Genomic DNA, 18,298 nt, shown 5'->3' on the forward strand with positions numbered 1-18,298 from the left:
GCCTCAGCCTGCAGAGTGGCTGGGATTACAGGTGTACATCACTATGCCCAGCAGACATTGCCATTTAATACCACCACCAATACATTTAGTTTCTAAATCAATCTCTCCAACTTAACTCAAAGAAAATGCCCATACCAGCTATGTTCCCTCAACTCCCAAAGTGTTTTGTTCAAGTCTTAGATCTAGTTTTTCTAGTTTTGAAAACTGATTCCTTGTTCTCAGATTATTCAAATCCTTACTATTTTTCAAGGTCCACCCTCAAGTGATCCTGCCAAATAATCAGTCCTTGGATAATCTTATTCTTCTTGGAACATGCAGCAATTTGACTCGAGTATTACACATTTGGCAATTAATCATATCACATTATATATGCCCATGATTTATTTTTCAAGTCTATTCAACAAAGGCAGAGAGTGTCAGTTTTCTTCTAGTGCTAGGAACTGAATCCAGAGGTGCTCTACATTACTGAGTTACATTCCCATCTTTACGTTGCCCAGGTTGGCCTTGGGATCCTCCTGCCTCAGTCTCTAGTTGCTGGGATTATAGGCATGTAGTATCATGCCTGGCAAAGCTTGTCTTTTCTGAAGGCGGTTGAGGGAGGGAGCACCCTCAAACAGCAAGACTCTAAGTGAAGAAAGACCTCTAGATAGAGCCATCTGTATTAGTGGGAAAGGGGGATAGTAAAAACTTCTAGAAAACCAAATAAAGTGAATCAACATTGAGTAAAAACAGTTCCAACACCCAGGAATCCCCAGTGATAGGTGGCAGCAACTCCTTTCCTTTATTTCTTCCCCTTGTAAAGGAAATCCAAGTTCCGCAGCTTTCCTTTCCTGTCCTCAAGTCCCCAACTGGACAAGTGACCACAGGCACCAAATATTAGGCTGAATAACAGCACAGGCCTCAGAAACTTGCTTCCGGTTCTGAGGTCCAAATGGATATTTGTGTTAAGTCAGCATTAAATCCATCAAAAAAGAAAAGCACCACTCAAAACCAGGGGGAGCTAAGCCTGAAGCTTTAGGGTAGACCAGAGGCAGGCTTCTGAGTAATGAGTCTCAAGACAAAAGGCCACCTAAGTTTGGTTGGATGGAACTCCACAATAACCATGGTCACCTCAGTTTGTATAGAGGGCTGCTGACGGTAAGTCAGCTCAATTGTCTGAAGAAAAGTGCAACACACAAGTCTTTCAAAGGAAGCAATGAAAGCAATATCCTGGTCACAGCTTCACCTTCATGTGCCCAAGTGGTTGCTGGGTCAGTTGCAAGGCAGAGGCAGGCTTCCAAGGAAAGGGGGACAACAAGCTATTTCTAGGCCATGTAAGCCTGTCTCTCAGGAGACTTCCAGGAGGGAAAGCTCATTCTCGGGGTCGGTTGACCATGACTTCACCCAGGGCCTCCAACACCTCCCGCTTGTAGTCCTCAAAGTCCCCATCAATTTGGCTAACACTTTGCTCCTCCACCACCCACAGCTGGCAGTTGGTTTCTGTGATGAGTCGGGCATCATGGCTGACGACAATCACGGCTTGAAGAAAAACGATGAGAACAAAGGGCAGGGAGAAAGGAGAAAGAGGAATCAGAACATGTCAGAAGGGAGTTCTAACCAAAAGACACTACAGCTTAGTCCCCAGTGGGAGAAGGAAGGCATGTTCAGAACTGACTTACCACCCTTGTATTCATTGATGGCCTCTCCCAAAGCATCAATGGATTCTATGTCCAAGTTATTGGTTGGCTCATCCTATGGAGGAGGAAGAATGTCATTACAACTCCTACCTTATATTGCTATTACTCTTTTCCCATTTCTACTCAGTTCACTCACCAAGATGAGGACATCAGGCTCCCGACAGGCCAGCTCTGCAAACACAACTCGAGCTTTCTGACCACCTGTCACAAAGAAAAAGATGATCTATCATAACTCCCACCACCTTGCACTGCTGAAGGTAACCCTCAAGGTGTGCCCATGTGTGTGCTAAGGCTACCCCATTCCTGGTTCCTCCTCCTCCTCCTTTCTGCTCTAGGAACAGTGTGTACATGAATGATGAGAAGGGCACCTCCCCAGCCCCTGGAGTGGTACCAGAGAGTTTGCAGATCTGGATGGTATGTGCATGACTCTCAAGGCCAAAGCGGCCCAGGCACTTGCGTGCATCCTGGTAGGGCAGGTTGAAGCTCCGCTGCAGATACTCAGTGGGCGTCTCCTCCATGTGCAGCTGCTCTGCATACTGCTGGTTGAAGAAGCCAATTTTCTGCCCAGGAGGAAAGGGAGGTAACCAATCAAAGTGGTGCTTCTCCTATAAGATTTTCATTCCCTGATTTCCAAAGCCAACTTACCAATCGGTGGTTCTTTCTCATTTCCCCATGTGTCTGCAAGGAAAAAGCAAGTTGTAAGGGTAGGGAAAGGGCAAAAGGGGATGCACTTCAAGATTCTAACTTTTCTAAAAGGAGAGAAACACTAGAATTGAGCTGGGAACAAGTGCATGCAGTTAAGAGAACATGGACATTTTTCCTAACAGGATGAAGGCACACCCAGGAAATTAGAAGGGGCAAAAGGAGTAAGAGAAGAAAGATAAAGGAAGGAAGAAAAAAAGGACAACTGGGAAGGGACTGACTGTAACCAACTTTCCGTATGGTAAGACTCATGAATAAGTATAAGGCCTCTACCTTAGATAAGGATTTAAGACGGCTGCTGGAAAGACTTAAAAACACCTTTCTAAAGATCTGCTTAGTGTGGCTCCCCTCCACTGGGGGAGGAGAAATGGCTATTGCCTTTCTAAAGCTCCATATAGTAATACTCTGCAAAAACCTATTACCAAATAAATCATGGTAGACCATATAAAATAAATGTATGAGTATATAATAAATAGCACAGAGGAACACTAAATATGTGTTATCCAGAAAAGGCTGGCTACAAAACAATTCATGTGATAGACCCCTTTGTAAGAATAATAATGTATGTTCACAAAGGAAAAAAAGGAGAAAGCTATCCACCAACACAGAAATACCAATCATCTCTATACTCTTCTCTTGGCTTATACAATTCTTTTTTTTCCCAAGATGCAACCTACTTCAGTGTCAGTAGTCTACAGGCACAGAGGCCAGGGCTACAGTATGCTCTGGCATGAGACACTATGAGAGGCCCAGGGGATGGGCCTGCCATTAATCCAAACCCGCATGGCTTATGTAATTTCTAATCATTCTATATTGGATATGTATTTCTTTTATAACCAAATATGGAGAAGTGCCCTCAGTGTAACCCAGGCTCTCCTTTCTTTCCTCCCTGAACTTATCTACACTCTCCTCCTCTAGCACTTCTTAGGGAGATGAATCATCTGTGATGGGGCTTTCAACCCACCCTACCAAGGGGCTTCCCTGATTCTAGCCTCCAGTGGACAGGTGGGCTGTCACACTTCTCACACTCTCCCTTCTTGGCTCCAGGACTTACCGGCGTCAGCTTGCCGGTCAGCAGCAGGAGTAGTGTGCTTTTCCCCACACCATTAGGGCCCACGATGCATACTGAAAGAAGGAAGACAATGATCAAACCAGAAGATCTCCAAAACTCGCCCTCTTACTCCTGCTCCACACCCAAGTCATCCTATACCAACTCACTCCTTGAATCCATGTCGATGCCAAAATCCAGGTTCTTAAAGAGTGGCTTCTGCCCCTCATAGGCAAATGTCACACCTAAAAATCAGGAAATGAAGCAATTTATACTCCTTTCAGTTACCCTGAAGGTGACCCTGAATGTTCTGGCCTCAGAGGAAAGGAAAAGTCCCTGCTTTGGTGGAGTCTGGGTGCACATACTCCTGCTTCCTTTTGGCAGTGTGTAGTACTCACCATGCAGACCCAGCACAGGAGGGCTGAGTGGCGGGGGATTTGGGAAAGTGAAGCGCACGGTGTATTCCTTTGGGCGCTTCAGGAGCTCAGGGGCTTCCTGGGATTCCTCGTCTTGGTTTTTTCCGTCGGCATTTCTGCTGTTTTCGAGTCAGGGCTTCCTTTGTTTGCTTTTCCTGGAAGGAAAAGGGAGAAATTGTTACGCTAAACAGTGTACTGATCTTGGACACTGTTCCCTGCCCACTGTTAGGAGAACAGTGGCAGTGGTGCTCACCGCCTGCTTGGTGGACTTGCCACCAGCCTTTAGCTCCTTTAGCTTTTTTTCCTGCTTCTCATACTGCTTCAGTAGTTCTTTCTGCTTCTGCTGGTACATTTTCTTGAAGGTCACTAGTGTGTAAAAGGGAGATACGTTTCAAAGCTTGCCCCTTTCTCCAGCAGAGGGACAACCAAGGACAGGCAAGACTGGGGGAGACCATCACTGCTGAGAAATCTGCAAAAATGCAGTTTATCACAATGCCCCTACAGCCCTGCTACCCAGGCCCCCTGTCAAGGGTCAGTCTCTTTCCTCCCCCCACAAATGATCCTACTTACTATAATTGCCTCTGTAGTAGTGCAGCCGCTGGGCATCAAGATGGATGATATCAGTGCACACATCATCCAGGAAGCCCTGGTCATGGGAGACAATCAGCAATGTCTTCCGCCAGCCCTGAAGATAGCTGGGTTCAGAGAAGAGTATGAAAGTGTCACAATGGTGAGGGAAGAGACAAGTCAGGAGAAGCAAACAGGCAATAGGGGCAGGAAAAGAGAAGGACTGGACCAGGAGTTCTCAAGGGCATTGCAGACAAGAACTAGAGGGAATGATGGCAGGGAGGGATGGGAAAAAGAACACAATGGGAACCCATGACGCAAAGGCTATATCCAGGGCAACGTACTTATTGAGCCAGATAACAGCATTGAGGTCCAGGTGATTAGTGGGTTCATCCAACATCAGTAGTGTAGGCTCCATGAACAGTGCCCTAGAGAAGAGAATGGTAGATGCAGAGTCAAGGGGAAGAAGATCCCTGCTCAGCAAATGCCAGAGAAGCCTGAGAAAACAAACACTCCTTCTCAACTTTTCTTCAGAGGTCTTGGGCAGATGTTGACAAGAACATATCATCAGTAGGGAGAGAAATGGAGAAAAACTCCAAGCTCTCAAAATGTACATGGTAAAGGGAGATGTTGACCTTGAACCTCCCTACTGGCCTTGAAAGAGTGGGAAAAAGTCAGAGGGCCCTGGTAGTTTGGGGTTGTAAGGGAGGTGGTGAGGTGGATGGCCCACCTGGCCAGAGAGACACGCATGCGCCAGCCCCCTGAGAACTTCTGTGTGGGCCTATTCTGCATCTCAGGGTCGAATCCCAAGCCAGCTAGGATCCGTCGTGCTTTGGCCTCAGCAGCAGCTGCCCCAGTGGCCCGCAATTCCTCATATACCTGGGAGGAAGAAGAGAACACATGCCTGAGGGCCCAGAGACCCCTCCCTACAAGTCTTAGCCCAAATCCCCTGCACCATCTCCTCTACCTTCTCTAGCCTTTCAGCAGCTGTGTCATCTCCCTGCTCCAGCTGCCCCTGAAGTCGTCGTTCCTCTTCCAGAAGCTTTAATCGCTTGGTGTCAGCTCGAAGAACAGCCTGCACTGCTGGTGTCTCATCTGCTACCACCTCTGGAGGGCAGGGGGACAACGGTTAGGCCATGCCTAACTGTTGAAAAAAGAAATTTTTTCTCTTTCCCCTTTAGTTCCACTGCTGGTCTGCCTAATCCTGCCCAGCACTTTGCACTTATTCTAAATAAGATATATTCTCAAGTCCTTCATTTATCCTCCCCTCCTGTCTTATTAACATCCCTTTCTTAGACCCTAGCTTCCCTCATGTCCTTCCCAACTCCACAACCACAACTTCTACTACTTTTGGCTGGCTCTTCTATTCCAGCTGCCCACCCTGTGCCCTTCTCCACACTGGCTCACCCTGCTCACATAGCAGCACATCAATGTTAGGAGGGATGCTCAGGGCACGGTTGGCGATGTGCTTGAGGAGTGTGGTCTTGCCCTTGCTGGGGAATGAGAGCTATGAGGACCAGGCCAACATGGAGAAATCCCTTCCTGCCCCTCGAGTCCCAACTCCTCACCCGTTAGGTCCCACTAGCCCATAGCGGCGTCCAGCTACGATGTACAGATCTGCATTCACAAACAACTCCTTGCCATGGGCGGAGATACTGAATTTTTCCAGCTATAGCCATTAAACAAAGGGCAGAGGGCAGGGACAAACACACGAGAAATCTCATTCTGGGATAGAAGCTGCAGTTTTGGCCCCACAGGGGAAACTGACAAACCACTACTTCCAGAAGAATCACCCTTCATTCATCACGGCAGGCTACTGCCTCTCATGGGAGTCTTCCCATCCTCTGCCAGGATGGTACACTCCACTCTTTTCCCTCCCAGGGTGGACACCCTCTGCTTCCACTGAGTTTTCTGTCTCCTTGCTCAGGTTGGTAGAACCCAAGGTACAGAAAACACCTCCGTATTTTCTTCCCAGTGGAGCAGCCCTTTCACATCCCCATTTCTGAGGTTGCCACAGCCACTCAGGGAAGGTAAGAGAACCCACTCCTCCCCAGGTGATGAGGACAAAGGCCTCTCAGACTTTACCTTGATATCAGATGCATTTTCTAACATGGCCTGTCGGGAGGACACCTCTGCCTGGGATACAGAGAAGTCATTTTCGGCAGCATTAGCTGCTTTTAATGAAGCCACCTGGCGCTCATAATCCATCTGAGAAGAAGGAAAAACTACATTGGAGGCCATCTGTATCATCACCAGTTTCCGTCACCATGATACAATCCCATGTCACCAGGCACTGAGATGACATTCAGAACAAATTCTTTCCTTGTTCTGTTTTACTTCAAGTAGCCCCCAAAGCTCTTCTTCCTGCCCTCAACTTCACATATGCCTTAAAGATTTAAAAAAAAAAAAAAAAAAAAAACACCCCAAAACAATCGCTCCCCCAAAAAACCCCAAATGCCCTTATTTTGATCACTAGGAACCCATAACTTACCTGTTTCTTGAGCTTTTTCTTCTCCTTTTTGCTAAGGTGAGCATAGGGATCATCTGCTTTAGACTCTCCTTCTTCCTCTTCTCCTTCCTCTGAACCCTGTGAAAATCAGTGAATGATGGAAAAAATAAAAAATAAAGACCCTTCTATAACTCAATTTTCTATCATATACACCCACCCTCCCCTCTCCTCCCACCTGGCCCCAGTTCCACATTTGGCTCTGTCCTCCTTCACCCACAATCATGAGAGGTCTTGGGATCCTAGCTTCTTCTCACCCACAGCCCTTGGTCTCTTTGCAGTACTTTATTAATCTCTGCCACCAGGAATAGTACAACACAGATGGTATGAATAAGTGTGTATGAAGTTTAACAATGTTTATGTACCTAGAGATACAACTTTTTTTTTTTTTTTTCTGCAGTACTGGGGATCGAACTCAGGGCCTTGTGCTTGCAAGGCAAGCACTCTACCAGCTGAGCTATCTCCCCAGCCCTAGAGATACAACTTTTAAGAAAATGCAACTGAGGGTGGAATAAATGAGTTTCAAATGAGATTCATTTGTATCAAATTAATTTCTGTAGTTTATATATTAACATGCAAAGCCCTAATATGCAACCACTGAGGATCCAGAACTCCAGAACCAGAAACTACTAGTGGGGTTAGGGGAGTGCAGCTCAGTGATAAAGTGCTTGCTGAGCATGTTTGAGGTCCTGTGTTCAATCCCTAGCATCACCAAAAATAAACAAATAAATAAACCTGCTAGATATACCTAGAAAACACTAGACTCCCTTACATCACTCAGATGTAAAAATGGAGAACAAAGGAGATGGAAGGGTCACAGATAGTGAACAGAAGAGCTGGACCTGACTGAGACAAACTACAGGGCTCTTTCCTCTCTGGATCAGGAGTCAAAAACTATAGCTCTTCAGTCAAATTTGACCTGATGCCTGTTTCTATATGGCCTGTGAGATAAAATGGTTGTTGGATGTAACTCAGTGGTAGAGGATCACTGGGCTCAATCCACATGGTTAAAGTGAATGTCAACATGTGGTCAGGCTGATGTGAGAAGGAAGAGTCCTAAGTGAAAAAACAGAACAAAATACAAAAAGGAAGGTATGCAACAGATTGTTTGTAGACTATAAAGTCAAAAATATTTACTATGTGGCCCTTTATAGAAAGTCTGCAGACTCCTGGCTCTGGTAGTGACAATCTCCCTAAGCACGACTCTCCCAGAAGGGCCACAGAGCCCTTCCTCACATTTCCCTAAGCACAATACATACCTGTTCTGCCTTTTTGGCCTTCTCCTTTCCTTGTTTGAGAGGCTCCTTTTCTTTTGTCATTTCATCTTCTTCATCTTCCTCTTCGCTATCCAGGGCAGCAAATTTATTTTGAGGCTAATTGAGAAAAGATAGGAATTATGAAATACTCTAATTCCTGAGGCCCAATATCCAATCCTGTCAGTCATCTCACCTTGGCCTTCCCTTTTGACTTTTCCTCCTTTCCCTTTTTGCCCTTGAGCCCAGGCTGTTGCTCCTCAGATACAGCCTGCAGGAGACACACATATACACAAATTTGTTACTCTGCTGAGTAAAAGCATTTCTAGGGATCCTATTGTGTTCCAGTTAACTATACTGAGTGCTACTGGGGAGAAATGAGACCCAGAAAAGCCCTAAATAAAGAGAACTAGGAGAGAACAGCAGTAAAGCTGGGTGGGACAGCACATTCTTGCAACCCCAGCAACTCAGGAGGCTGTGGCAAGAGGCTTACGTATTTGAGGCCAGCCTCAGCAATTTAGCAAGACCTTGTCTCAAAATTAAAAAGGGCTGGCAGTATAATCAGTAGTCAAGTGCTCCTGGGTTCAGGGAAGTGGGGGTGGGAAGAGAACACACGTGAGAGAACATCAACAAAACTAAGGGACTCTGAGTCAGGCAAGTGTGCACAAAGTGGGTGGTGGTGTCAACGCAGCACAGCTTCCTTGGGAGAGTCAATCTGGAGAAGAGGTACTGAATGTCGGTTTGGAGGTTTCTAGGGAAAGGAAAGAAGCAACATGAAGAACAAAGGCTTCAACACAGACATGGTTAAAGTGAATGCCAACACATGGTGAGGCTGATGTGAGAAGGAAGAGTCCTAAGTGGAAAAGCAAGGACTAAGGGCCTTTGTTTTAGATCTTGAGTTTAAAGCAACAAGAGTCACTGTAGATATTTATTTATTTATTTATTTTCACTGTAGATTTTTAAATGATAAAGAGTATTTTTTTTTGTGGGGGGCACTGGGGATTGAACTCAGGGGCATTCAACCACTGAGCCACATCCTGACTTTTTTGTATTTTATTTGGTGACAGGGTCTCAATGAGTTGCTTACTGCCATGATGTTGCTGATGCTGGTTTTGAATTTGCTATTTTACTGCTTCAGCTTCCCGAGCCACTGGGATTACAGTATGCTCCACTATGACCGGCGATACAGAGCATTTTTATAGTATGGTTTTGATAGTATAAATAAGACAAATCTAGAACAGTTAAGTTTAAAACAGGAAACTACCACACTGGCCAGAATGGGGTGGAAGTACACCACTTTCACCTTATTGATCCGATTCTTCTCTGGTTTAGCGGGCTTAGGAAGATGTTTTTCTTCCTCTTCCTCTTCTTCACTCTGATCCTGAATTAGGGCTGCAAAAACATTACCACCCTAAAAAAAAGAAAGGGACACAAAAGTCAATGTGATGGTCACAGTAGCATGCTTAGGGTCTTTGCTTACCACGCCAATGGCTCACCTTGGTCTTCTTTCCTCCTCGGGGTATTGGGGCTGGTACTGAAATGACAAGGGGAGAAGATGAGGTAGGTCAGCTCCTCCCATTTAATCCACATCCATGATTAAGACATGAGGCATCACTCATCATCATGCACGGATTCCAGATACCTACTTCCCCTCAGGTCACTTACTCTCATCCTCTTCATCACTGGCAGGTACAGAAAGCTTCTTAAGACGCTCCATGAGTTCTTTTTCCTCTCCATCATCATCCACATCCTTCTTCCGCCGGCCTTTTCGAGTGTCTCGCTTCTTCTTTTGCAGCTGAAAGAAAAAGAAAGGGGAGAATGAACGCCCCTGCTTTTTCTCTGCCCCATGGAGGAATCCCCAACAGATGAGCAAACCAATGTGGGCTGGAGGTGGAACCCATATACTCCAGGATTAGAGGCACCTATCACTTATACCTGTTGCTGCTGCTGCTGTTGTTCTTTCTCCTTGAGCACTTTCTCTTCTTCCCCAGCCTGTTTATCTTCTACTGCTAGCTCCTCAAAGAACTATAAAAGGGTTAAGATGTGAGCAAGTTTGGCTCCAAGATCAAGATCAATCAGGCCCTGCATCCCACCCTCATCTTGGCCCCTTCTCAATTTTCAAAAAAAAAAAAAAAAAAAAGGAAAAAAAGAAAAGAATGGAAAGAAAAGCTGGGCACAGTGCATGCCTGTGATCCCTCAACTATGGAGGCCCAGGCAGGACTACAAGTTTGAAGCCAATTTGGGCAACTAGCAAGACCTGTTTGGTGGGGGTAAAAAAGGTGCAGGACAGGGGGAAGCTGGGGGAATAGGTCAGTGGTAAAGCAACCCTGGGTTCAATTCTAATATGCCACTCCCCTACAACAAAAAGAATATAACATTAAAAAAAGCCCAAAACAAAACAAACAAAAAAAGCCCCCAAAACAACAGTGCATATTTTATTTTTACTCCTAGGCTCAAGTAAGCCTCCTGTCTCAGCCTTCCAAGTAGCTGAAACTACATGTACCCAGCTCTTGGCCCCTCTCTTGACAAAATCTTTTTCTCTTCCTCAGACCTCTCACACCGCTTCAGAAGGCCATTTATTTATTTATGGTACTAGGGACTGAACCCAGGGACACAATCATTGAGAAATTTCAGTCCCTTTTTTCTTTTTATTTTAAGACAAGGACCTGCTGAGTTGCTTAGAGCCTTGCTAAGTTGCTGAAGCTAGCTGTGAACTTGTGATCTCTTGCCTTAGTCTCCCGAGTTGCTGAGATTTATAGGCATGTAGACCTACACCCGACATTGCCATGTATTTTGCCTGGAAACACCCACAGTCATTGCTCTTCCTCAATCCTCATTTTCTCACCGTCTTTTTGGTCTTCTTGTCCTTCTTTCCTTTCTTCACCACCTTGTCTGAAAGGTTAAGCAGACATCATGAATGCTCAGCTACAAATTCCAAAGCTGCCTGATCTACCCTGCTAAACTTGCAGTGGCCCTCACCCAACTGCGCTATTTTTCTAGCTCAAGTACTACTCCCTAGACTGTGTGCTGCCCCACAGCTCCCAGCATTCCAATCCCACCCCACAAGTATTTCTTTACTAAATAGCTACCATGTGTCAAACAAAGCAGCTAATGAGACAACTGTGCTTCCCTCTGAAGTGTGTAGGCTTTGGGAAGATTTTTTTGCCTCCCCTTTTTTTGGTACCAGAGATTGAAACCAGAGGGGCTTAACATCTGAGCCTCAACCCCAGCCCTTCCTATGTTTTTATTAGAGACAGGGTCTCATTAAGTTGCTCAGGGCCCTGATAAGTTGCTGAGGCTGGCTTTGATCCTTCTGCTCCAGTCTCCCAAGCCACTGGGATTACAGACGTCCACCACTGTGCTCAGCTTGGGGGAGAGATTTTTCAAAGGCGATTACAAGCTTGGCATGGTGGTATGCCTGTAATCCCAGCAACTCAGGAGGCTGAGGCAGAAGAATCACAAGTTTGAGGCCAGCTTTGGCAACTTAGTGAGGCATTCAGCAACTCTGTGAGACTGTGTCAAAAATAAAACAAAAAAAAGGACTGGGAGTGTCAAGTGACCCTGGGACCCTGGGCTCAATTCCCAGTACCAAAACAAAACAAAACCAAAACAAAAAAGGTAAAGCCTACTTGGCAGTGTGTACAGGAGGTCAACCCCACTGTCCTCATCTCTGGTACCATCCACTTTGTGGAGATGCATGTAACCTGAAACATGAGTGGGGTTCTAGTGCTGCACACAAGTCCAGCTGTAAGAAAGCATATCCACTGGGCAAAAGAGAAAGGTTTTCTATGGCTAAAGCTTAGGGGCTGAAGGGTAGAATGGCAGAGGTAAGGCTGGAGTAAGGTTTTATAATCAGGCGAGGGGATGAGGCCTTTATATGATCACTTTTTTTCTTGAAGTTTCACTCTGGCTTCAAGTGGAGCAAAGACAGGCGGGAACAATAATGGGCAATCTGTCGGGAGACCACCATAGTAGTCCAGGAGACAGACAACAGTGGCTTGATCAAGGGTGGTGGCAAGGAGAGGGAGAAAAGCAGAATTCATAAGATGGAGGCAGTTGTAAGAAAAAGTGAGGACATTATGACCCTACGTGCAGATATAATTACAATCATGTACAACCAGAAAAATGAGAAGTTACAGTCCATTTATGTATGATGAGTCAAAATGTATTCTATTGTCATGATACCTAATTAGAACAAATAAATTTAAAAAAAGAAAAGAAAAAATGAGAGTAGAGTACTCAAGAGACCATTTCCTATCTTTGTTTTATTTTTTTTGGTACCAGAATTGAACCCAGGGGTGCATAATCACTGAGACACATCCCCAGTCCTTTTTATATTCAATTTTGAGACAAGGTCTAAGTTGCTTAGAGCTAAGTTACAGAGACTAGCTTTGAACTTGTCATCCTCCTGCCTCAGCTTCCAGAGCTGCTGGGATTACAGGCATGGGCCACAATGCCCACTCATTCCTATCTTTTTAGCTACCAAAATTAATTGGTTACTGGTTCCATTCACTAATTTAGGACAGTGGAGACAGTGTACTTCCTTCAACCTCAACTTCCATGGGGGAAAGATAGGAAGATTTTATGAATTCAGTCTGGGATATGTTGTGTGTGAAACCTACAGGCCATGTAAATAGTTATCTGGTAAGTGAAAAACAGCTGGGTCCCTGCCCCATCCGCTCTGCTCACACATTAACAACACAAATCACAGTGTTATATTTACCTGTGTGCCAGTCTTTCACTCTAAAGAGCCACCCGAACAGTTTAATTTGTGTTCACAGGGAACAAAGTGGGAGATCAAAAAAGGTTTGCTGATTGGATTATTTTCAGGTCTTCCCTTCTGTTCATCTGTTTCCTGAAGGTAGAGCACTATGTCTAATGCCCACCACCCATCAGATTGAGAAACAGCAGCCTTTTGATTTCTCTTTATATCAGGCCTATCCACTATTAATGAAAACATATTCAACAAAAGCATTCCTATAATAATTTAACTTAAAAAACAAAAAACCACAGTAGTTTTCCACTATCTAACATATTAAGTATTCTTAGGCCTGAATTCTCAAAACCAGAATTCAGAATTGCATAAAATTTTATTTTTTATTTATTTATTTTTTTGTAGTGGGGATTGAACCAAGGGTATGCTTTCCACCACTGAGCTATATCCCCAATTCTTTCTGTTCTTTATTTTGAGAAAGGATCTCACTAAGTTGCCCAGGCTGGCCTCTAACTTGTAATTCTCCTGCCTCAGCTTCCTGAGTTGTTAGAATTACAGGCTTGTGACACCAAGCCAAGCTACATTTAGGAAAGTTTTACTGAACATCTACTTTGCTAAAAAACCAGAGACAATGAAGGGTAATCCCCATAACTTAGGGCTTCACAGTCAAAAAAGGTCTATCCTATCCTTTCTGTTTCCTACCCCCACTTATGCTCTGGACACTGGCTTCTCCCTGATCCCTGATGAAGTCCCTGGCATTCTTATGTGTTGTTATTCACTGTGTCCTCCATCCAGAATACATTTCAAAATCTGATCCCAGTATTAGAAACTAGTGTGATAGGGCTGGAAAGATGTGTAAAATCAGTAATGAAAGGCTTTACATGCCAGCCCAAGAAGTGTAATCCTAAAAACATTGAGGGAGGACTCACCCAAGTACATACAAAGAAATGATGTGATCAGCTTGCCCTGACAACAGAGTGACTCATTCAATACACTAATTTCTCTGCAAAGACTAGCATAACCACACTGTCTTCTTCCTTTCTCTCCATTTCTACCAGGGACTGTACCCAGAGGCATTTAATCACTGAGCCCCATCTCCAGCCCTTTGTAATTAAATTTTTTTGAAAAAAATTTAAAAAATATTTTTATTTGTAGATGGACATAATACATTTTGTTCATTTAGCTTTTTTTTTTTTAATGTGGTGCTGGTGATCGAACCCAATGCCTCATGTGTGCTAGGCAAGTACTTTGACACTGAGCCACAACCTCAGCCTCCTTTTTATTTTTGAGACAGTGTCTTGCCAAGTTACCTAGGGCTTCATTAAATTGCTGAGGCTGGCTTTGAATTTACAATCCTCCTGCCTCAACCTTCCAAGTTGCTGGGATTACAGACCTTTGCCACCATGCCCAGTTTTAATTCTGTACCCTTCATTTGATCAGTTCCTAGTTCTGGACCACGTCGCTTTCTTAGTAACTCTTTTTAGTCTTCATTCTCTTATTACTTCTTACTTGAATCACTGCCAGTCTCCTAAATGGTTTCCCTTGACCAAATTCAAGGTCATTCTCCACTGATCAGTATTGGCAGGATAAATTTGATCCTGTCATTCCTTCTGTACTTCACTTCCCTCTCAATTCCTTTAGGATTAAACTGTTTGTTTTTTGGTACTGGGGATTGAACTCAGGGGTGCTCAACCACTGCGCCACATCCTCAGTCCTATTTTGTATTTTATTTAGAGATAGGGTCTCACTGAGTTGCTTAGGGCCTCACTGTTGCTGAGGCTGGCTTTAAACTCTTGATTCTCCTGCCTCAACCTCCCAAGCTGCTGGGATTACAAGAGTGCATCACTGTACCCAGCTAGGACTAAACTTCTTGTAAGAGCATATGAAAGATTTCATATCTTTCCCCTGCACATCTTCTCTACCCCTTCACAACAGTCACGAGGTGCCACGAGATACATTTCTGTCTTTACACAAACTACTTCTACTTGGAATGCTCTTTCCCCTTATACTGATCTTTCAAGAATGAGCCCAGCTACTTCATATTTCTAGAAGGCTTTGCTGATATACCTACCTTACCTGAGACACTCCTCTGTAGTCCCATAGCATTCTCAGGCACTTTTGTCACACTCATCAATCACTGTGGTGAAAGTTCTGTCCTTTCTATTGGACTGGGTGCCCCTTGAGGGAAAGGTGTGTTTTTTGTTTTTGTTTTTGATACAGGGTCTCACCATGTTACCCAGGCTGGTCTCCAACTGCTAGTCTCAAGTGATCCTCCTACCTCAGTCTCCTGAGTAGCTGGGACTACATGGATCTGCACCACTACTTCCAGCAAAAAGGCTTATTTTTATTTCATTTTTTAAAGTTATGAATGGACTTTTATTTATTTATATATGGTGTTGAGAACTGAACCCAGTGCCTCACACATGCTATGCAAACACTCTAACACTGGACCACAACCACAGCCCCCAAAAGGCTTATATTTAATCTTCATATTCCCAGTTACTCTGCACAGTACCTGATATACAGTAGCCATCCAATAAAAGTTTGTAACATTAGTCACTGTGTACCTATTGTTATTTGGTCCATTTTATCTACTCCTTGACTTCAAGTCTGGGAAGATGTCTTCAAGTTTTTTTTTTTCTTTCTATTCCCAAAGCAGTATATACCATACCTAATTGAAAACAAGCTCGCCACATTCTTTACTTTTAAGTAAATCTTAACCCCCATTTAACGTCCAAAATCTGTAGTCTTGCTCCAGTTGAATTCGATGGGACTGACACAAAAAAAGCCCAGGAGAAAAAGCACACAAGGAGTCATCCTCTCCTGAAAAACTAATGGGATAATGGGCTCAGGCAATGTGAGCTCGCGCGGTGGGGCAGGGGAGGTTAAGGAGGGGTTTACCTTGTTTCTGAGCTATACAGAGCGACGGAGATGTCCAAAAGAAAAGAATGGAGGAACTTCTCATTTCTCTCCATCTCTTCCTCGGTACCATATGTCTCTTACCTAGACCCTTGTAAGCTCATAAACGATATTCTGGCACTTCCCCTTTTCCCACTTCAAACACCCTCCTGCCAGGGCAAACACTTCTCGGCCCCACAGCACACATGCGCATGACCCCCGGCGCGGGCCTGGTCACTCTCGCGCCCTGAGGTCCCTCCTAAGGCACACACACTCTCCTCTCTCTTGTTTCCTTCTTACACACGACCCTCACCTGCGGGACTTGTGCTCTCTCCGTCCCCAATCCACTCGGGCTCCGGTGGCTGCTGCTTGGGTCCCTTCGGCATTGCGGTGGCAGTTACTGCTACCCTGGCTGCGCCCGTTGCTATTTCCGCTTCCGGTGGCGTGGAGCCCCGAACGGGGTGGGCTCTCCGGGCCGGCTTGGCTGTCTCCGCCCCTGCCCCAGGCGGCCCACGTGCGCGCAGCGCCGTCATCTAGGGGGCGTGGTCTGCAGTTTCGGGGCGGGGCTGTTGTCCACCACCTGCCTAGCGTGGGTAACGCGTTTATGACTGTCGGGGAAGCCTGACACAGTGACCCCGCGACACTAAGAGACTCAAAGAATTTACATAATGATTTCTGGATAGTATTAAGTAGTTGAGGCATAGGCATACTTTTTGTTAAAAAGTCAATGCTATCTTCTACCATCTCCTTATGACGGATCAGGGACAAAAAAGAGCAGAGTTCTACTAAGACATGGCCTTGTCGGTCCAGGGTTGACATGTGTATGACAAAATCTCGAGGTGCACGGGTGTAAACGAGTTACTCCAGCACATAAATCACAGTGCGGCAGAGCTTGGGTTCACTACTTTTTTTTCCCTAGGTGATTACTTGGCTGCCTATGATTCAGCTACGATAAATTGCACATACAATGAAATGATATACAATGCGAAGTGTACACTGATAAATTTTGGCATCCACACACTCTTTAAACCATCACTACAATCAAGATGTGGGTTGATTTCAAACTACTGCTTAATAGATGTTGGGCCCAGCACTGTGTCACACAATGCTAATCCCAGTGCCTCTGGAGATTGAGATAAAAGGACAGCAAGTTCGAGGCTTTCCGGGGTAACTGAGACCCTGTCTCAAAAAAGAGGACTGGGGATTTAGCTCAGTAGTAGAGTGCCTCTGGGTTCAATCCCCAGTACTGCAGCAAAACTATAGGTGTGAGAGCTTGAGCAAGGAGCTTCTGTAGCCCTGTCAGCTCCTGAATCGTGTTTCTTGCCAAAGGCAATAGGCCAATTTTCCTTTTTCTTCTTGGCACTGGGAAAGCACTGAGGGGTGCTTTACCAGTGAACTACATCCCCATCTCTTTTTAAAAACTTTAAGACAGGGTCCAAGTTTCTAAGGGCTCTCTATGTTGCCGAGGCTGGCTTTGAATTTGTCATCTGCTTCAGCCTTCCAAGACTCTGGGATTTTAGGCATACACCACCATGCCTGGCAGGGACCAGTCTTTTGAATTCATCCTACTTACTTTCCCAGCATGATAGCAGTTGGTAACTCCTCTTTTCTTCAGTGACACTGTTTTCCATCTCACTGGCTGCCCCCTTTCATTTTCTAGACAGGGTTTCACTAAATTGTTGAGGCTGGCCTCAAATTGCCATCTTTCTGCTTCTGCCTCCATTGAATAGCTGGGACTATAGGCATGTGCCATGTCTGCCCACGGATGGGAAGCTAGAGCATCCTTAGGACTGTGAATGATTTTGTAGTCTACAGAATTGAAGCTGAGGGTTTGTTGCTTTTTGGTATCAGGGATTGAACCCAAGGGCACGTAACCACAGAGTCACATCCCCAGCCCTTTTTATTTTAAGACAGTTTCAGTAGGTTACTTACAGATTCACTTAGTTTCTGAGGCTGGCTTCAAACCTGCAATCTTCCTGCCTCAGGCTCTGGAGTGCTGGGATTATAGGCATGCACCACTATGCCCAGCAGTTTTGTTCTGAATACCTAAGGACCTTGCAGTGGCATGATTGTCACACATGCCTTGGACTATCTCTTTACTTGTGAGAGAAATTAACTATTTACTTAAGACTAACATGAGGCATTACAACAAATACTTACACCTGATTATCTGAAACATGGTAGGTGCTTTAGAATACATGCATGATTGTGGCTTCAACCATCAACTATATGCAGATAACTCAGATTGATGTTTCTAGTAATCTATCAAAACCTGTATATCCAACTACTTACCTCTGCTTGGATGCCTTAAAAGACAACTTAAAATATCCCCAAGCCAAAATTAGTGGCTCTTTCCTCCCAGTAGCTTTTTAAAAAGAGAACTACATAAGCCAGAATAACCTGGAGAAACCTAAAAATACTTTCATTTTGACCTGTCACTTCCCAATATTCACTTTTCTCCAACTCAAACCTATGCCATCATCCTGCTCACCTGTACTAACTGAAGCAACCTTCCAGC

General features: G+C 44.9%; 1 protein-coding gene across 1 annotated transcript; it reads right to left on the bottom strand.

The window, feature by feature from the left end:
* Window positions 1-361: 361 nt before the first annotated feature.
* Window positions 362-18,261, bottom strand: ABCF1 (ATP binding cassette subfamily F member 1). Its single transcript, XM_079147512.1, is given in 26 exon segments — window positions 362-1,518; window positions 1,659-1,731; window positions 1,813-1,877; window positions 2,068-2,236; window positions 2,322-2,354; window positions 3,433-3,503; window positions 3,597-3,671; window positions 3,825-3,945; window positions 3,947-3,997; window positions 4,096-4,208; window positions 4,413-4,537; window positions 4,754-4,837; window positions 5,140-5,288; window positions 5,377-5,516; window positions 5,817-5,902; window positions 5,978-6,078; window positions 6,495-6,617; window positions 6,901-6,996; window positions 8,175-8,288; window positions 8,365-8,439; window positions 9,472-9,579; window positions 9,665-9,702; window positions 9,834-9,963; window positions 10,104-10,193; window positions 11,014-11,060; window positions 16,094-18,261. Coding segments are annotated over 26 exon segments (2,664 nt in total). The 5' UTR covers window positions 16,314-18,261; the 3' UTR covers window positions 362-1,351.
* Window positions 18,262-18,298: the final 37 nt, after the last annotated feature.

The sequence above is a fragment of the Sciurus vulgaris genome (assembly GCF_902686455.1).
Source record: "Sciurus vulgaris genome assembly, chromosome: 7".
NCBI classification, from domain to species: Eukaryota; Metazoa; Chordata; class Mammalia; order Rodentia; family Sciuridae; genus Sciurus; species Sciurus vulgaris.